Source organism: Thermobia domestica, chromosome 11 (assembly GCF_964235325.1).
Source record: "Thermobia domestica chromosome 11, izTheDome1.hap1.1, whole genome shotgun sequence".
NCBI lineage: Eukaryota > Metazoa > Arthropoda > Insecta > Zygentoma > Lepismatidae > Thermobia > Thermobia domestica.
In genome coordinates, this window is record NC_137464.1 from 212,515,551 (window position 1) to 212,536,919 (window position 21,369).

The window sequence follows — 21,369 nt, forward strand, 5'->3', positions numbered from 1 at the left end:
AAAACACGATATAGGTGGAATAAGCGTTTACATGTTAAGAGAGTAAACACTGAAATTCCTGGCACTCAACGAGAAGGTACATTATGTAATAGCCTTAGTACATCGTCTTGTTCTTCACGAGAAAAGGACGAAAACAACCATTATTCTTCGATACAATCCGATAAACCACAAATTGACCCTTTTCCCAATTACGCGGGCTTAAAAATCGGGGAAAATAAGTTGACAGGCAGTGTAAGCGTTGGTTCATCGGGCTGTATCGATGAACAATGTTCGTTTCCGGCGTTTCCTCTTGAGGAACAAAACGAAATACTTCACGGCACATATTCACAGCATCCTTTTAAATCAACGTTCGACTTTTCGCCTGATAGTTCAGAGTGCAATTCTGAGTTAAAAGATATTTCTGTTCCTGAATTGCAATTAAATGTAGTTCATAACGTTTCGGGACCAAACAGTTCTACATTGCAGGAGAACGTTGAAAGTAAATCTGTTATAAAAATAATGCAGTTTGTTCATAAGCACAAGCTCACGAAAACTGCAACATCAGATCTTCTTAGGTTAATGCATTCTGTAAATATTAAAGAAGTACCACGCACGAAATATTTATTATTGCAAGAATTCATGGCTTTACGTAACATAGAAGTCCAGCGGCATTTCTTCTGTTGCCAGTGTGCATATATTCACGATTCAGCCTGTGCTTCCCTTTCATGCAATAACTGTACTAAACACGTGTGCAAAAAAGCTCACTCTTTTTTTACTGTAGATATTGGTAAACAACTGGAGAACATGTTTTCCCGACCACATTTTCTGGCAAATCTGTCAATATCGCAATCACGTCAGGGTAACTTGAGTAGTGTTAGAGATGGTAAAATTTATAGGAAATTCAGGGAAGAACACCCATTATTAGTGGATGAAGATGGAATTTTATCTTTGACAGGGATCATAAATGTTGATGGCGTTACCTGTTTTAACAGTTCTCATATCACTTTCTGGCCATTCTACATTTCCATATTAGAAATAGATGAACCGATGCGATGGAAACCAGAAAACATTCTTCTAGTTGGATTGTTCACTTTCATCGGACTTCCAGAGTTGCACGTTAAAAAGAACGATTTATTGCATTCTGTATTTTATTCATGTGTAGCTGCACAATTGAAGAAGTTTGAATGTGGTGTTCTTCTACAAGGACAATATACTTTGAAAAATAATGTTATCACTCAGGTACGCTTGCATGCCATTCTTGGCACGTTTGATAAACCTGCAAAGTGTGCTGTACAGCAGCTAGTACAATTCAACGGCAAGTTTGGATGCAGTAAATGTCTTCAACCAGGACAGTACTTACAACATGGACTACGTATTTATCCGTACAATGTGGCACATCCTAAAGGTCCGCTGCGAAATGACGCAGACCACTCTCGACATAGTGAGAATAAAGAGTTTGGTGCTAAGGGGATAAGTGTATTTGCATTCCTTAATAATTATCAGATTATTGAGAGTACAATGATAGATTACATGCATTGTATATGTCTGGGTATATTTCGTTCTTTAGTCATGAATTGGCTGGATTCCAAAAACAAGGATGAAGTGTGGTACTTAGGCCGCAAGATTAATGTACTCAACAAGCGTTTGACAGAAATAAAAACGCCATCATGTTTAACCCGTTCTCCACGATCGATCAAAGAACGTCGAAATTGGAAAGCTATCGAGTTTGAGAATCTTTTCTTACTGTACTTTCCTATATTTTCTGATATTTTCAATAATACTGATTATTTCAATCACACTTTGCAAATCATCAAACCAGTGGCGTGTTTCTTATCAAGTACAATTTCCGTGCAACATTTGGATGCAATGGAAAAATGTTTGCATGCATTTGTTTTCCAAACTGAACATTTATATGGTAGGAAGCATATGAGTTCTAACGTACATGATTTATTGCACCTCACTGATTGTGTCAAAAATGCAGGACCTTTGTATTCTTTCTCATGTTTCCCGTTTGAGTCACTAAATGGAAATTTAAAACACTACATGCATGGAACACAAGAGATAGGTTCACAGATTGTTAATGGCTTTGCACGAGAAAATGCGTGTAGCGGAACATCTGCAACAGTTAAGATTACAGAATTCCTTTTAAGTTCAAAATCAGTCTCGTTTGCCAATACCACAAAAACTGATTGCTCTACACAGTATATTTTAACACAAGTGTCCGGTATTCCTATTACAGCAACGTGTTTTTCTGGTAAAGAAAGCGCTAAAATATATAAATGTTCTCGAATAGGTGATATACACACAGGAAAAATGCTTTTCTGCACTTCTAAACACTGCACTAACAGGAAGCACGATGACAGTTACTTTTTGCTTGATGACTGTAGCACAGCACATGTTTGTAGGATCATAGAAATATATGTTATTGAATGCGAATCTTGTTGCAAAGAACATATATATTTTTATGTTGAAAAGATGGAAGCTGAAACTGCTTTCACAGAAAAGTGGTACAATCTGCCCATAACACACGTTTTTCACTGTAATAATGATTCGTCTGTTACTCATGATTATGTCATCCTTACGAAGGAATTATTATATACAAAAGTCATATGCATAAAAGTTGGACAGGATAGGTACTTTTCAACCTTCTTGAATTGGATGATATACAATTGAACACTACACCTGAGTCATCTGCAGATGAAGAATTTAAGAATAGCAGTAAGGTACTTTGCAATTATTATGGAATGTAGAGTTTATTAAGTTAATAGAACAAAACTTGTATCTTTTGTCTTGCAAGGGAAGTATCAATGAGCTCATATAGAAACCTACCGTAAAATTTCACTCAGAGAAAGGAAGTCCTACAGAAAGACCACACACAAAAAAGCAACTGCGTTTTTGAAGTGGAATTAACCGAAATGGCAGATTGAAATGTCGCGTATCCATGTCGACAATTGCACAATCGTTCAGTACCACATCTTGTAAACTGCCTGTTAATAATAAAAAGTCAATAACAACAATGTGGGTACATACTATACTTAAGGGGAAGTCGTACGGTAAGGTGAACCTTGACAGCAGCCATCTTGAATTCAGGTCAAGTTTTGTAAATGGGAATAGGGCAAAATGATACATGATTTTGGGCAAGAATTTAAGTAGTAAAACAATGGTAGCAATAGTTTTAAGATACGTACATTTGGTAAAAAGTTACAGGCATATTTGTTGTGTATATTTCCATGCACACAACTCCCGAATGAAGCAGCTGCCCAAAAGTAAGTTGTCGCTATTGAAATATAACTAAAATTTGTAACTAAATGTTACTAAAATTTGAGACAGATCAGAGGAAAATTGCACATACAGCATTTAATATAAGAATTTTGTTATCAACGATTTTGGCTAAATTTTCGTATTATCTAGTCTATCTCCGCTCCTATTCAACAGATTTGAACCATATTTTCAGAGTACGCTTTCGAAAGTATTGAGTTGTGACCACCGTAACTTCAAACAAATCATCAGAATTACATGGTGTTTAAACTATTTTGTATTTTTCCAATGGAATTTTCGTTTTTCCGGCTTGTATCTCCACCCCTATTCAACCAATTTGGACCAAATTTGCCGACTAATCTCCTACAAGTGTGTACCTTTGCTTAACAACATTTGGGACAAATTGGGAAAATATAAAGGGTGTTTCCTATATTTTTGTATTTTACAAATTGTTGGACAGCTGCTTCATTCGGGAGTTGTGTACATGGAAACATACACAATAAATATGACTGTAACTTTTTACCAAATGCATGTATCTTAAAACTATTGCTACCATTGTTTTTCTGCTTAAATTCTTACCCAAAATCATGTATCATTTGGCTCTATTCCTATTTACAAAACTTGACCTAAATTCAAGATGGCTGCTGTCAAGGTTCACCTTACCGTACGACTTCCCCTTAGGTATAGTATGTACCCACATTGTTGTTATTGATTTTTTATTATTAACAGGCAGTTTACAAGGGGTGGTACTGAACGTATTGTGCTATTGTCGACATGGATACGCGACATTTCAATCTGCCATTTAGGTTAACTCCACTTCAAAAACGCAGTTGTTTTATTGTGTGTTTTTTCTGTGGGACTTCCTTCCTCAGTGAAATTTTACGGTAGGTTTCAATATGAGCTCATTGATACTTCCCTTGTTTAGACGCACGGTTAACATTGTAAACTTGCTTTTGGTTTAATATTCACTGCTAAGATTTTCATAATTTATATAAAACGATGGAACAAAGAAAATATTGTGTTTTCTTTGCAAGAATTTAAAAAAATGTATTTTCAGTCTTTATATAATATACATTTGTATGAAAGCATTTCATTATTTCTTTAATAAACAAAACGAATCTTAAACGTGTGTGTTTCTTTGTTGTAAATACATTTGAATTTCACGCTGGCGACATACAGCAAGCCTATTTGGAAGAAAAACTATAAATTGTGTACATCAGTATATCGTAAATTGCTTTGTTACTCAAAATATAAAACTACCATTCAGACAGTAAGACATGAAATAAAATTTATCCAGGTCTCTTTTCGGGTCAAAACGTGGTGACTGATTGGCATAAACATTGTTTCCAAACAGGAAAAGGTAATAAAGTATAAGTAAAAATAAAGGGGAACAACCGTACTTCAATGAAACAACTATGAAAGGCAACATGATTATTATTTCTTTAATGAACAAAACGAATCTTAAACATATTTGTTTCTTTGTTGCAAAAAATTCGCTGGCGATACACAGCAAACCTGTTTGGAAGAAAAATGAGTATATCGTAAATTGCTTTGTTACTCAAAATATAAAACTACCATTCAGACAGTAAGACATGAAATAAAATTTATCCAGGTCTCTTTTCGGGTCCAAACGTGGTGACTGATTTACACAAACCTTGCTTCCAAACAGGAAAAGATAATAAAGTATAAGCAAAAATAAAGGGGAACAACCGTACTTATATGAAACAACTATGAAAGGCAACAGGATTGCGTCTAAATATCTTTCGTTAATCATAGTTTTTCTGGCATTTCCTGTTAAACTTGCTTCTTGGAAATGGCATTTTAGTCGAAAATTCGCGTTACTCAGTTCTTCCATCGTTGTTTCGTATAGCATAGTAGCATGTACGAAAAATGTTTTGTAAATGTATTGCGCTCTCAGGAAACCTAAATATTCCTTGTAAGCAACGAAAGTGTTGTAAGTGCTAGCCTAAATGTTCATGTAGGTGACACAAATGTTACCGGCCCATGTCAAATGCTGTACAGGTATGTAAAATCTCTTGCCAGCAAGGAAACAGGTGAAAAACATGCATTGTTTTATGTGCGAAACATGCGATGTATATGCATTGTCCTAGTACCATTCAGGCATGTCGTAAGCAACATATACGCTGTAAGTGCACGTAACAAGCATTGTGTATATAGATTATATGCACATGGCATATAACTAAAGTAGATAAAATAACTGTATTCAAGCATATAAAAGTAGAAAAAATCAGAATTAATTAGCACTGTTGCATAGGATGTACATCCTGGGTAACATATACTTGAAGAAAAATAATAGACGAAGAATAAGTATTTAAGAAATGACCTTACGAAAAGTAACAATACTGACTTTCACTCATTTATAGGCGTGCAAGGAGGAAAGGAAAATGTTCAACAGATTTTGTACATTACAGACTAGCAAGTACATGAAGTACAAGTAAGAACTAATTTACATGCGTGTTCCAAAACTTTGTATATATTTTCTTTTCTCCTTGCACACTTGTAAACTAGGTTTCGACCTCAAAAGCTAGTTCCATTACTCTTCGTAATGTCATTTGTTGCATAATTATTCCTTATTCAGTATTATATGTTACCCTGCATGTACACATGTCCAAAATGATTGTCGCATATCTGTAACTGTCTTCTTGGAAGAATATAATTTGATAATGATTTTGCAGGGTACTTTTAATACTGATACTATGTGTATAATCGGGAAATGTATATTTGTGGTAAATTACATGGGAAAAGAATTATACATACGAAAATTAGAATGAGTAAAACAAAATATTGCTAAATGGACAAAGAAGTTTCATTTTCGTTTTATTGTTCTTATTTACTGCTCTTTTGACATTAAATTTGCCACATACGTGTCTCTGCTGATTATACACATACTAACATTATAAGAAATACCGCGCGAATTCGTTATAAAATTATATTTCTACAAAAACATATTTATAGACATGCGACAATAATTTTGGACATGGGTGTACATCACATGCAGTACTTGTGCAAATTAATTCTCAGAAATCTATTTTTCTACTTTTACATGCATGGCTATCATTTTATCTGCTTTAGTTAACACAACGTGCATGTAATCTATATACACAATGCTTGTTAAGTGCACTTCCGGTGCATGTGTTGATAGCATGCCTGTATAATGCCGAGACAATGCATGTACATAACATGTTTCGTACATGTAACAACGCATGTACTTCACCTGTTTCCTTGCTGGCAACAGGTTTTATATACTTGTACAATACATGGGGCATGCACCTGTAACATGTATGTTACATACCTTAACATTCTATTTCCATGCAATGAAGCATCTAAGCAACAGGCCTGTTTCGCGCATGTATAATACATGTACAGCACATGTTTCTTACATGTTTTACATCTGCTACATGCAAGCAGCAGAGGCTTTCCAAACCTGTAACATGTATGTGGCATGTACCTGTCACATGTACAATTTTTATAAATTCTCCACCTGTAACATGCATTTCACATGTATGATTTTTCCATGTTCTCCACCTGTAACATGCATTTCACATGTATGATTTTTCCATGTTCTCCACCTGTTACATGCAAGCAGCAGATGTTTTCCATACCCGCAACATGCATTTCACATGTATGGTTTTTCCATGTTCTCCACCTGTTACATGCAAGCAGCAGATGTTTTCCATACCCGCAACATGCATGTCACATGTATGGTTTTTACATGTATACATACATTACATGCATGTTTCGTAAGTACTTTTCACATGTACCAGGCAAAAGCTATTTATCATACACGCGTATAACTTGTGTTCAGCATGCATGTTACAGACATTATACATGACATGTACATCACATGTTCTATACTGGTACAGCGGCTGTACTTGCACGTCTTCTTCGCTGACAGGCACTTTACATACGTTTTTATGGTAGATCTACTAGGGTATCTACCATACAAACACCTGTGCAGTAATACCTGTTCATGCCCTGTACATGTTTGCTCAACATGCATGTGTAGGGCGTTCAAACTGGGGTCATTTTCAGGCACCTGCACATGTGCCTGTCCCACAGGTGGATAAATGGCCTGTGTTACATGCGCCTGTACATGTGCCTGTTTTTTTCATAAGGGTTATTATTACTGTACTGTTTTCTCTTTCATCAGTATTTTGTGTTGCTTTAGCTTACACGTAACTGAATATGAACCAATGAAGATGAGGAGAAGCCAAAATTTTCTTGGGAGCAAATCCGTAAAATATCAATACGAGTTTAGGGACATCTAACATCGATGAAACATATCATTCTCATTGGCTTGTAAGATTTTGGAAAAATATCATACCTTTGGATACGTTAAAAGTTGGAGGACGTAACACAAAACAGGACTTTAATGGAAGTGTGTAAAACATGATTAAATGAGATTGTCACACGATAAGATCCATTAGCTGGTTTCTACTTATATGAGATCAATTTTAAGGTTCTTCGGCAATGGGAAGAATTGGTTACAATTAGAGTCAAAATTTTTAGGTGTGCTCTTTTTTCTTTTAGAACAATATGAGCCCTCCGAACATACCCGAGGTGTCAAATCTTCTTCCGATTGAGATAAGAGATAATTTTCCAAAAATTTTCCCTTTTCTTCTTCTTTTACTACTATACTACTTTTTAAAATTTTATTCAAAATTTTCAGGTCATCATGAACTGAGTGTGCTGTATTCTGTGCAAGAATTTTGACAATATCAAGCAGTTTATGCTTTCCCTGGACCCAAACGACGCAAGTGTAATTTCCTAGGCGCCCTAAATTCTTCAGGCAGAGAAGATTCATGATTTACAGACAATACTATTTTTATCTACAGTTTCAAAGATACGATCGTTGTCATTAACGACTTGCAACAACGCTTAGAAGAAAGAAAAAAAAATTGTAGTGAACTATTTGCTTCCGTGCGGTGAGTAAAAAGCTGTTACATGCTTTCGACAAAGAAGCGCTTGAGAGAATCAGAAATATGCAACATCTCCGAGTGAATACGAAGTTTACTCTATTGGTCTCTGTGAATGTGAAAAGAAGCTTTAGCATCTACGAAGACGTTTTACCTCCATATAGAAACATGCTTACATTTAACAACTTAAAAATGCTGAATGTTGTTAAATATATCAGCTTCATGTTCATCTTTCCTAACACAAGTATTATAGACAGAGGTACGTAGTACATATTAAGTTTTTTTCCATTAGATAAACGGGCAACTGCCAAATTAATAAAGGAAATAGCACTTGTCTTTCCATTCTTACGTACCCGTCCTTCTGGGTAGTTGTCAAGCACCTGACCAGCAGTGCAACAAGCGTCTTCTCCTTCAAAATTAGCTACTCTTATAACAACTGTTCCAGGTCTGTATTGGAAATCAGGATGGTCTTTCAAGTCATAGACACTCACTTCGTTTTCCTCAAGCAACGAAGGTCTGGAAGAGGAAACAAATATAAACACCACAAACAAACATACATACACATATACATACACACACATGAACGCGCAATGGATTAGATATAACTAAAAACGACTACTTAAGTTCCTTTTAACATGCTAACATACATATTCCACATAATTTCTACAGAGATATCTATAATTAAATAACTGTTTGTGATTCATCGGTGAATTAGGTGAATTACTGTTCGGTGCCCGAATTTACACATTATACAAAATATCTTGAAGACATTTATTAATTTATGTAACAGCATTTTGCAGATATGTGGCTCAATTTCTAAATTTTTAGTGTTATCTTCTATTATCTTCTATGTCGTTTACTAAAATTAAAAAAGTGAGGGTAAGATTAGTGAAGAACCTTAATAACAGTAGGAAATACAGAAAGAAAATCTCTTCTTTTCGAAAATTGCATTTCTTCGGTCGCTGTTAACACATCTTGACGCAAACAACCAAACAATTTATGTAAACACACCATGTATCACAATACGAGAGCTGTCCATAAAATAACAGACGCTTTGAAATTAAAAAAAAAATAAAAAATAAAAATAATAACAAAAACCTAATAGAATGAATAACCAAATTGTATTATTTACATTTGAAGGATACACTCTTAAGCTATTTTCCCACATAATCGCCACGCAAATTAAGGTACTTATCCCACCGTGGCACAAGTTTTTCAATATCGGTCGCAGTAGAAATCTGCTGCCTGCTATTTCAACCACTGGCTTTATACCAGCATGCAGTTCGGCGTCAGTATCAAAACGTTGTGCAGCGAGCCATGTCTTCATCGCTGGGAAGAGGTGGTAGTCGCTCGGCGCCAAATTCGGGCTGTATGGTAGGTGATCTAACACCACCTGTGAACTGGAGGGGTAATCATCGTGAACAATGGAACGACCAATTTTAAAATCAATGCACCATTGCCTCACTCGGCCTTCACTCGTTATTCCATGTCCATACACTTCACACAGTTGGCGAAGGATTTCATTTTTTTTTTTTTTTTTTTTTTTTTTGAAAGAAAAACCTAATCATAGAACGTACCTCACAAGAGGCGGGATTTTCTATTGCAGCGCACATTTTAACAAGTCACAGAAAGCACATTAAGTGCGTCACAGTCCTCACGCTGCCCCAGCCGGATGCGTACTGAGTATGGCAACCTTCTGACACCAAGATGGAGACACTAGCCCCGCCCACTAGCACGATAGGCCAAAAAGTCTGGTACCTTCTGGACAGCTCTCGTATTATCACTAAAGTGCAAATAGTTATTAATATTACATATGAACACGTTTCAATGTTCATAAGTTTTGTTAAGTAAGCTAACACTAATAATCCTGCACACAGCAAAAGCGAGTGGTGTGTGAGAGACGACAAGGTTTCCGATACTAGGGATAAATCGACAAAAGAAACAAATATAATGTGCGTTGTTTCTGAAATACGAGTGCTTGAGCAATGATTACGGAATTTGATCAACGAAGCCAAATGCACTTTTATCGACCATTAAGTATATATTAATAACTTAATGAAACAACACGATGCATATCAATAATATTAACGGGAGTTTAACAATTCCCCCCCCCCCCCCCGCTAAAAAAATTCGATTTAAACATTTACACATTTCCTGCAAATGTATTGGCGTTAATTCAGCCACCTTCAGTGAATTCTTTTATAAAATTCTACATTGTATGAGGCCTACGAAGTCTTTTCATTACTTGATATAATATGTGAAGTAAGGAATGAAGATGGACCAACTTTCACCCTCAGAAAGAGCTCTGACCTAACGTGGAATGAAATCATAGAGGTCGTGAATGGCATCAACTGGAATATTACACTATTCCGCGTATAGTGTATTTTTCACTTTCGTGAGAAAAGATGGAAGCGGAGTATTATAGCGGGTACGTGTCCTCAAAACGGAAAAAAAAAATGTTCAATTACGTTCAAATCTAAGGATTGAGCGGTCAAGGAGAGGTGTTTAATTTCATCCTGATGTTCCTCAACCCGCTGCAACAACTCAAAAACTGTATGAATGGCATATTTATCATTCTGAAATATAACGTCATTGCCCAGAACAACATCTGGACTATAGGATACATGTAGTCCCCTGAAATGACGACATAATTACAAGCAGTTGGCCAGGACTCTCTGAAAACCATGTGATCCACAGCAGTCCCCCAAAAATTCGCTCTCAAAACACAAGGAGGAAAAACCAAATTTGAAGACCCAGAAAGTTATGGCATTTTTTTTCCCCCCGAAAGGGTTTAATCCACGTTGAGTTCATGCCAAGAGGAGCAACAATAAACTCAGAAGCCTATTGTAAAACTCTTCAACGACTTCAACGCACCATCCAAAACAAGAAATTGTGGAATGCTGTCAATGTTGTTGATCCATGACAATGCCCGGTTTCATTCATCAGCACTAACACGCAGGCACTTCAACGTCCAAAATGTAAAATCTTTGGTCATCCTGCTTATAGCCCTGACTTGGCACCAAGTGATTTTACTTATTCCCGAAACTTACGGAATTTTTTGGTGGAAAATAGTTCACAAACGATGAGGAACTCAAGCAAGCAGTGACAGCCTGGCTCAAATCTTTGGTGGCAAATGAATATAATATCGGCATTGATAAACTGGTCCCACGTTATAACAAATATCTTGACAATTATGGTGTGATTACATACAAGTGTAGAGTACGATCCTGTGGCTTTGTAATTAAGTTTTGTGGTGATATCTTTTGTTTTTGTTTAACCATGACAAAACGTTGTTTACTTTCTGGACAACCCTCGTACAAACAAAGGCTTCATTAACGGAATTCAAACGACGGAGTTTTTGTGGTGAGAAATGGTAGTGTGGAGTGATTTTGTTAACAAACCATTCGATTGTAGTTACCTCATTTTCTAAGATCGAATAGAGACAAAAAAGCAACAAAATAATGTTTAACTAATGTCTTCTAGGTTCAGATGTGACTGTTCATGAATATGGTCCTAAAATGGACCGAAATATAGAAGATTCCTAGAAAAAATACAATAGCTGCGGGTTCAAGGTAAGTGAACTGTTTTGTATTGAATATGTAACGAAGAGCATCAACTAGTAATTATAAAATCATACGATCTGAATTAAAATATATCCAAAAGAAACAATTTGTTAGAGTAGTCTATTTAAATAAAATTACAAGTAAATTTCTAACAGTATAAACACTTTATATTCTATCTTAAATCTGCTCTAGAATGTTGAATGGAAAAATAGGCAGAATATTTGGAAAATTTTAAATTGCAAAATCTACTGTTATATTTCAGATTTAATAATTAAAACACTTACATGACTGTAATTTTATATAAAGCTTACTTTATGATGATTACATCTTGAAAATAATCCTACTTAGGTGAGGGACGTACGGAAGGGGGGGGACACGGGGGTCCGGACCCCCCCCCCGAAATTTCGACTTTTTAAAAATTTAGCCTAATTTTAGGGGCAATTTTAATATAAAATAGCTTCATATTTAGTTTGGACCCCCCCCGAAATAAATTCCTGGGTACGCTACTGTAGGTGACTATAATTATTCATTAGACGAACCTTCTGAACTTCATGTTTAAGATTCCTTATTTGAGCATCTTCCAGAGGGACTTGCTATATTATAGCTCCAGTCGACTCTTTCGACTATTCCTGGTGTGACGAAATGTCGTGAGATTTCTTGCTTCAAAATTACAGACAAATAGGCAAACATAAAAAAACACAGAGGTGAAAGTATACCTCACGGATCATTTTTAATAGGCCTCCCATTAATTTATATATTGGGGTCTAACCCACGTACTTTTGTGTAAGTAGTGCTGCGTATATCTCCAGAAGTTTTTAAGGTTTATGAACGACGTAGACACTTCTTGCCTGTGACTGATGTTGACTTTTTCAAGTCTTTCATCCTTGCCGAGTCGTGATATATATTTCCCCCATACGTCGAAACGATTAACTTGCGTTATACCACACAGAATACAACTGTTATTGAAAAAAAATGCACTATGGAAAGATTTGTTTAGTCGATCAACATTTTATGGCTAGGAAAGGCAAAACTGGTTAACAAAATCAAAATACGTTCGCGCACTATCTATGAGAATCTATTTTTACTGTGAGTTTAAAGTAGTCTGAAAACATTCTGCGCAATCCGTTGTTTCTTACTTCTTGCGCTATTAAGGAAATTTTAGAGTACATTTGAAACTGCATTTATTGAATGAAATATTTCAGGAAGCACCAAATAATGTTCATGTACTTGATTTTCTCCGACTTCGCATTATTTGACAAAATAATTTATAAAACTAACTTGTCAATCATATCAAGAAATGCAACAATCTCTTTCAAATTGTAATATATAAACTTATTGCTGTTTGAAGTTTTCTTTAGAATTATTTCCACAAAGGAAGTTACAAAATCTCATGACTTCGCTATGTCCATTACTTTAATAGTTTTCCGAAATAGTTTATCTACAAAATGTAAATGTAAATTCCAGTTGCTATTTATCTTTAATCAACGTGAAATAATTAATATTCTTCTTACCTCATTCATTTCATAGTTAAAGTAGTACCAACACTCTTCTACAATAAGAAATTCAAACCACTACTTTCACTACTTCACTTACCGTGGCTCATCACTTGAAGTGTAAGTACGAAACCATTTAACACGAGCTGTCCTTCCCGCATGATCTACACTCTGTACAACTCCGTATACTCTCATTGATGAGTCTTCCTTATTTTCTATCACAAAATCTCCAGGGAAAAACTCCTGATCATCTAAGTGATGAATTGGATATAAGGTTGTCGACGGAATATCATGTTCCACAGAACCGTCCTGAAAACAAATACACACATTGATCATCTTTAAAATGTTGTGGCAACATTATTGAAGGACCACTAGAAAAAACAAAATTAACTATGGAAGATATGGATCTGAATTTAGCGTCCCGTTCAGTAGCAAGGCGATATGAGATGTGGACCTACAGCTTAACGCAAAATCCGAACGAAATAAGCTCCCGCCGGGAATCGAACCAGGGCCAAAGGCTCGTACGCTATCCACATAGACACCAGCGAGTTGTTACTACACTACGGAAAAAGGCAAGGAAATGATGAAAATAAATATACTCTAGGAACTGCGAGGAAATGTCTAGAAAAGGAGAAATAATTCCAACACGTGAAAAAAAAGATAGGAAATAAAAAATGAAATAAAAAAATGAAATGATATCTTTCAATTTCACGTCCCACAGTTATGCTGGCTAGGCTAAAGGAGACTGTAATAATGAGAAATGAATGTAATGGTGGAATGAATGAAGTGAAAGGAAACTGAAGAACCCCGAAAATGCCCAAACACGGTGTTTGTTCACCACAAAGTCCACTCTGTGCGACCTGGGATCGAACCAGAGACCCCAAAGCACCAGAGGTGAACGCTCTACCACTGAGCCACCGCGCTTCTACGAGACACTAGAGAACACAAGAAATTATATGGAATCAAACTCATAATTACGGGGTGGTTACGGAAGAGAACTCATTTCCCTGCGACCATTTTCAGCCTTCCCTGAAACTTTCATTTGTTTATTTAGATTAATATAAGTTCAAAGAAACAAGCAGTCAAGATAAAATCAATTTAAATTTAGCTCCTCCAAAAAAATTATCTTGGCTTCCCCTATGTAATTAACATAGCTAATAGATAGAACATTCTCTTTCCAATCTGCAATCAGAATTAACCTTTTAAATACGAAGCCTGAAATAAACATAAGAATCCGACAACGACCGGTAATCGAGTTCCTGTTTAAGTCCGGAGACATTTCAGCTACAGTACTTCATTCAAAACTGCAGCCTGTGTATGGAAGCAAAACTCTGGGCAGAAATACAATAAAGGGATGGATCCTGCGCTTTCAGACTTGTGATTTTGTTATCAGTGACAAGACGGGTCAAACAGACCCGCCTCTTCAGCAACAGATCAAATTTTGAATCGTATGGAGGAATTGGTTAAGAATAACCGGACAATAACGCCTTATTAATTGATAGGAAACTGTCTATTTCGAAAACACGTGTTCTTATGCTTTTTTTCAATCTTAGATAAATGGGCGCCAAAGCTTCTAACAAGAGAAATAGTGCAAACTTCGAGAGAAATTTATTCAGACCTCATCAAACCTTTCCCAGGAGTACCTACTGAGGCGTTTAATGACGTCATAATGTGTGATGAAACTTAAGTGTATCATTGACCCTCTTCGAAGTATAACAATGCAATGAACCCTTACAACGAGGCTTATCCTTTCCAAAGACAAAAAATCATGATAATCGTTTTAGAAACAAAAATGAGTTCATCTTGCTGTATCTTTCTTGAGGGAACTGCTAATGAATTTATACATAATTAAAAAATTTTGTTTCAAAATTACTGTATATGTTGGTACTAATAAGTATCTAAAAACTCCGGCCGAGTATTAATTCAACACATTCTTTTTTAAAAATCATATAACCAAACTTGTTTGCTGATATTTTATTGTGTAATTTGTTAATGTGTGTATTTTTTTTCTGTAAGTCTACCTTCAAAAAAACAAGTCTCTCTTCTTTCTTTTTTAACCCTACACCGGACTGGTTGGGTCTCTCAGACCCGTACATACGTAAAAGTGCTGCATTTCTGAAGAATTTTTCAGCTAAAATCAAGTCCTTCTCTACTCCTTTCAAGTAATGTCACTAGATGTCAGGGGTATGCACATGTCATTTCAGTTGTCATTCGACTGTGTACAGCAAAGGACTAAAGTTGCTCTGGGTCCGTGAGACCCAACCCGTCCGTTTACGTCAGTCGTTTGGAATCAATGTTAGCTACCAGGACGAAACTTTATTTGTGGCATATTGAGTAACGTTTCTCCTAAAAGCTTCATCTAGTTTACCGAATAATTCACATATGCTGTATATCTGGATATTGTTTGCAACGTATTTGAATGTTTGAAAATGGCTGAAGTCCTTGTAAATGATAATGAAATAGATGAATTGGAAAGAGAATATAGTGAATTCGACGAGTGATGCAGATCCAGATTTCCAGTCAGAGAGCGAACATAACCCGGATAGTGATTTAGAAGATGATTCTGTTGAAGTGTTATCTGATAGTCGTGCTATTTTTCTTCGCCTGGACAAATGCTGCATGTTGGTGATGGTGAAAATGAAGTCGATTTTGAGGCTGTGATTCAACATCAAAATATGTTGGATAAGATAAACGAACAAAATGGAACAAAACCATTTTACCTATGAATTGTCGAACCAGGAGTCACAATATTGTCACACATTTGCATGCATACGTCTTTTTGAAAGCAAACAAAGCACAGGATCCTGAGTAACTCACACGTCGTAAATTTATCAAAGAACTTGCATTGCTTTTAATTAGATCTCAAATGGCGACAAGGGCTGAACATGGAAGACTGCCAATGCATATTAGGGAATTGGCAGGAATGATTAGTGGTGCTTGTGTTAACATCAGACACGCAAGTGAAACTTATGATTAAAAGTGTGTCGAAGACAGCAAATCCAAATATTTTTGCAAATATTGTAAAGTATAGGTAGGTCTGAAACACACACAAATGGTATGTGGAAAATGTGTTGAACTTAAAAACTAAAACACAGAGTAAAGTATAAATTTAAGTTAGAACACACTGAAATTCAATAGATTAAAAATCCCTGGAAATATTACGTCACATACCTAAGTTTTTGTAAATTTACTATATAAGCAATAACTCTCAGCTTAAAATCACTTTATATACCATTTTGGGAAAACGAAAAGCACAATGTACAGTTTGGTTCAATAAATAAATAAATTTAACTCCAATAAATAAATAAATAAATAAATGGAACTGATTCTACAGTATATCCTCATCAAGATTTTCATTATGCCACTACCAAGAAAGAAATATAAAATATGGTAACGAGATATATCCCAAAATTACGAATAACTTTTTATTGTTTAACTATTTGTTCTACGACGAGACATATGACAATCCATAGATCACATCAAACTGAACAAAATGATGACACCTAACAATAAATTCTCATGCATAGTTTTCGAGAAAATGGAGAAAAATGTATTTTATGGCGCGGAAACTATGCTGTTTGTTGTCAATAATTACCGTTTTCGTTTTAATTTTTATTTATTTATTTATTTATTTATTTGAATTATTAAGTATTCCGCCTTTTGGCAGGTCCTGGGACTAGTTTTTCTTCTTCTTAATTTTCAGTTTGGAAGGTTTCTTTCATACTCCTCGATTTTCAGCTTCCTTTTTTAACTCCCAATATTTGCTTCTATTTTTCAAATCATCAATCACTTGTGTTCTTGTGTTCCTATTCCTTTATTTCCTTCCATCTTTCCTTCTATAGAGGTATGAAGAAGATAATTTCTTCGCAAGATGTGTCCAATCCAATTGGCCTTTCTACAAAGGATGATGGCTAGAAACATCCTCTTCTCTGTTATCTGTTTTAACACATCTTCATTCGTTACTTTTTCTGTCCATTTTATCTTCTCCATTTTCCCCCCAACACCATATTTCGAAGTTCCTCTAAATACTTCTTCTGTAAGTTCTTCAATGTCCAGGTCTCTGAAGCATAAAGTCCAATACTCCATATATAGAGTCCAATACTCCTCAATTTTTCCTTAGTCCAATATTAAAGCTGCTAGTTAAGAGTGACCTTTTCTTGTTGAATGCTTCTTTGGCTATAGGACTGTTTATTTATTTATGTACTGTATATATAAGTAAAAATATATGATTACGCAAAAGACTGTTTCTATTGTATTCTTCTAATGATGACATACACACACATTCCTAGCAGTGACGCACATACTACTTGTCAACATGTAAACGGAAATGAAAAGTACAACGGCGGGAAAAATACATTTAAAAAAAATCTCCGAAGGGTATAAAAGGGAACGACCATTCTTGAGTTTCCAGACATCAGGATAGTCTCAGAAAGGAACTACGGTAGCGAAATGTATATTATATATATATATATATATATATATATATATATATATATATATATATATATATATATATATATATATATATATATATATATTCTTTTTAAATTATAAATCCTTGGCTCAGAGGTTCTTGAAAATAGAAAATGATGGCGCTGCTGAATATTGTACACTACACAAAAAATAAAAATACGCATTTTTTGGTGATATATAGATGGTTTATATAGAGTATCTACGAGGTGTGTTAGAAACGTAATAAGACACTTTTAACGATGAATTTATTATTTTTACAAATTAAGCTTATTTCCTTCAAAATAGTCCCTTGGGCAACTACACAATGACAGAAGCGTTGTTTCCGTTTTTCGTAGCAGTGCTGCAAAGATTCTGTTGGAATATATTTCAGCTCGTCGATTACGCTCTTCTAGATATTACCTTAAGTACCTTTCAAGTGGTTTTGAGCAAGAGGAATAAAAAATAAGTCACGGAGACTGAGATCCGGCACATAGAGTGGCTGCGAAATCACAGCACTGTTTTGTTTCTGCCAAAAATTCATTGATGGAAAGTGCTGTGTGACATGGTTCTTTGGAACCATCTTGGTGCACATTTTTCTCAAAATCTTGTGTTAACATTTGATAGACGCTCAACACGTTTAAATTGGACTCACTATTGGTCATTCTCACGATCAATCGACGATCTGACTTCACTAGAGACTTAACTTTTTCCATACTGTCATCTGTTTTTGAGATTGAAGATCTTTTCTCACGAGAGTCGTCTTCCAATTCTTCTCGGATTACTAACTTGTGTCCTGTGCAGGAAATATCATTCATAATCCCTTTGTAACTTTTCCTAAACTACAGTAGCGGATTCGCCACGTTTTACACACAATTTGATGAAATAATGTTGCTCAAATCCATCACCGGTCCATTTTTGTAACGCAACTCACAAACTTTATTCAGACGCTCTCAACAATTGTATAGTAACAGGAGAGAGCACAAACTTGTACTGTATCAACAGCAACGGTTCAGTTACTTGCCATGTGAAGGTGGAGGTGGAAACGCTGTTGCTTCGTGTACAGGTTGCAAGTCTTATTACTTTTTTAAAAACTCAATTCGTATATTATTATTATTAATAATGTTGCAGAAACCGTAAGTCATTTTGCAAGTCACACCTATTACATGATGGCAATGCACAGTAATTCTACAATTTTAAAGAGTTTATTAATTTAAGTGATTTTAGGGTAGATTAGTTTAAAATTTAGACTTTCCATATGTTGTCCTTCAACATGAAAACTACTTACAATCTGCCTGCACTTATCGCCAATTGAGTTTTATGGTAGACAAACAGTGTGTAACAGGGTTCTCCCGTTTCCTCCCACTTTCTTCATTCTACCATTTTATCCATTACCATTTACATCGTTTCTCTTAGCCTCAGTGCATAACAGTGGCACGTTAAACGAAAAAGTTTACACTTAAATTCATTTATCGAAAATCTATACAGCGTTATTCTTTATAAGATAATAATTCAAAACTCACCTGCCATACAACATCTGCTTTTGAAGATGTACACAGTGTTTCTACAACAATACGAGTGCCTGGTTTAACCATTACAAGTGGTAAGCGCTTCTTCGCTCTACGTAATTTTTTCTTTTTCAACACTTTAGTCATGAGTGCAGGGCCTTTCTTCTTTTTACCTGTAATAACATAAAACAGTGAAGAAAAATGTGAACAAAACATCTAACACAAAAATAATTTCATTGGAATTTAATCGCACAAGTCTGACAGAAACAACAATATTACACTATTGCTACTGAAAAATTTATACGAAACTGAAACAAGCATCCTTACTAATATATTAAGAAAAAAAGTGTGTGTCTGTCATCAGATATTCGCACAGAAAGAAGTCAACTAAAGCCACCAAATTTCGTACACAGATAGACCTTCACCCGATATAATCGCGTACGAAGTTATCTTTTCGACTCGAGGGGGAAATCGAGCGGGGGTGTCAACCGTTCTGGAGGTACAAATAGTATATAGTATCTCAGAAGCCCATTAAGTTATACAAGCCAAACTACTCTATTGTATTATAAGTTGCATACTGTTCAGACCATGCAAAGAAAGGGCTTTTTACTATTACAAAGCAGCAGATACGGTAACCAGCATTTTCCAAAACTCCGATTTTAAGGGAGGGCCGATTTCTATATGTTTTCGTCATACTGGAATCGACATTGTCTGTTGTTTGTGATCCCATAACGGAAAACTGATTTTCTGTTTGAAATGTATTTTGGAACATAGTACATACATCAACCTCAACGCTTTTTATCATATACTGATTAAGGGCGTATCTAAAGGGGTAGGGGAATTCAACAGAGTATCTTATGGGTTTTTAAAATTACTCTTTCACTGAAATACTTATCCAAAGAGGGGAGGGAGTTCAAATATTTTTCATAAACTTATTCTTCCCGTGCAAAGAATGGGCATTCCAGCTAGTATGGTTTATAAAACTAGATTGTAAACGGTTAGTCATTCACGACTACTGACCCTTTCTCCCCAATGAATAAAACAATACTACTCTGTCAATGCAGCATTTTCTTTCAAGATTCTAGTTAAATATCAAGTAACTGATAACAGATAATGCTGTAATATTATTTAAGGCAAAATATTTAAACAAAAAGAAGGAATAACAAAAGGGAATTTATTTATTTATTTTTCACAGATTCTATCAATCAGAAAATGTACTTCATTAGGTATCTGCCGGAATAATCTTGCGCTTAAAATATAGTATAGTACCTTTATTTCTAAATACTGAAATCAAATTCAGCGTCACTTTCTCGCTGTCCAATTTCTAAAGTTATATCCCAGTACATGGAACCTTTGATACTACTACAATCAGACAAAAGACAAAGATGGTCATGGACCAATAAACATGGGTAACGTAATAAAATTACACGTGTACAACTCACTACTACACGATTCCTAATTCCACTCATGAAAGATTCAAATCTCTACAAAAATTAAATGAACCAATCATATGCTCCCTGCCTCGTTTTTTATTTATTTATTGTAGTATCAACGGGATGCAACAGATGGCTGCAATACTCAGTCCGAGCAGAGATAAGTATCAAAACAGACACAGTAGGCAATTAACTCATTATCACAAACTATTTTTACCAGAAAGATACGAGGCAGAACACATTAGAAAGTAGAACACAGTAGATGAAATAAATAAATAAAAAATAGTAAGAAACATAAAGAAAATTACTGTTAACTTAAGATGCTTGACGAGCTATTTTATGAATAAACTCGAAAGGTACTTACCTCACCCTTCTGAAATCTACTACGGATTTGATCAGAACACACATTAAACGTTTAATTTTCGCTGACTGCTGTCAGCATTGTTAAGATATAGGTATGAAAAAAGGGGGGGGGGGGTTTAGTAGGACACGATGGGATAGATGGGAATCAACTACAAAGGAGTAACTAAATACACCGACAATATGTCAATACAACCAGGAATTTTAACAATCATCTCACTTAGTTTAAATTCTGATTCCTGAAAATATCTAGAAGTGCAAGGAATTTTCAGGAGTTAAAATTTAAACAAAGTGGGATGTATATATACACTGGCATATTTACACCAGTAAACACCAACATTTTGAGGTTTTCACAGTTATGTACACCTTGTCTCAAAAAGGTTGAGCGC

The 21,369-nt window shown here is 35.3% G+C and overlaps 1 protein-coding gene and 1 long non-coding RNA gene across 5 annotated transcripts in view; both read right to left on the reverse strand.

Annotated features, from left to right (window-relative positions):
• The window catches only part of LOC145664711 ((E3-independent) E2 ubiquitin-conjugating enzyme UBE2O), a 105,117-nt gene that overhangs the window by 40,051 nt on the left and 43,697 nt on the right, over positions 1 to 21,369 (reverse strand). For all 4 annotated transcript variants that reach the window (XM_081731579.1, XM_081731580.1, XM_081731581.1 and 1 more), the window contains exons 7-9: positions 19,203 to 19,360; positions 13,331 to 13,539; positions 8,528 to 8,690 (exon numbers count right to left, since the gene is read on the reverse strand). In XM_081731579.1, coding sequence (XP_081587705.1) covers positions 8,528 to 8,690; positions 13,331 to 13,539; positions 19,203 to 19,360 — 530 coding nt within the window. The remainder of the gene's footprint in view (positions 1 to 8,527; positions 8,691 to 13,330; positions 13,540 to 19,202; positions 19,361 to 21,369) is intronic.
• LOC145664712 (uncharacterized) lies at positions 4,654 to 8,516 on the reverse strand. Its single transcript, XR_014127510.1, has 2 exons — positions 6,784 to 8,516; positions 4,654 to 6,739 (listed from the first exon to the last, which is right to left on the reverse strand). It is a non-coding gene; the product is annotated as an uncharacterized LOC145664712 (long non-coding RNA).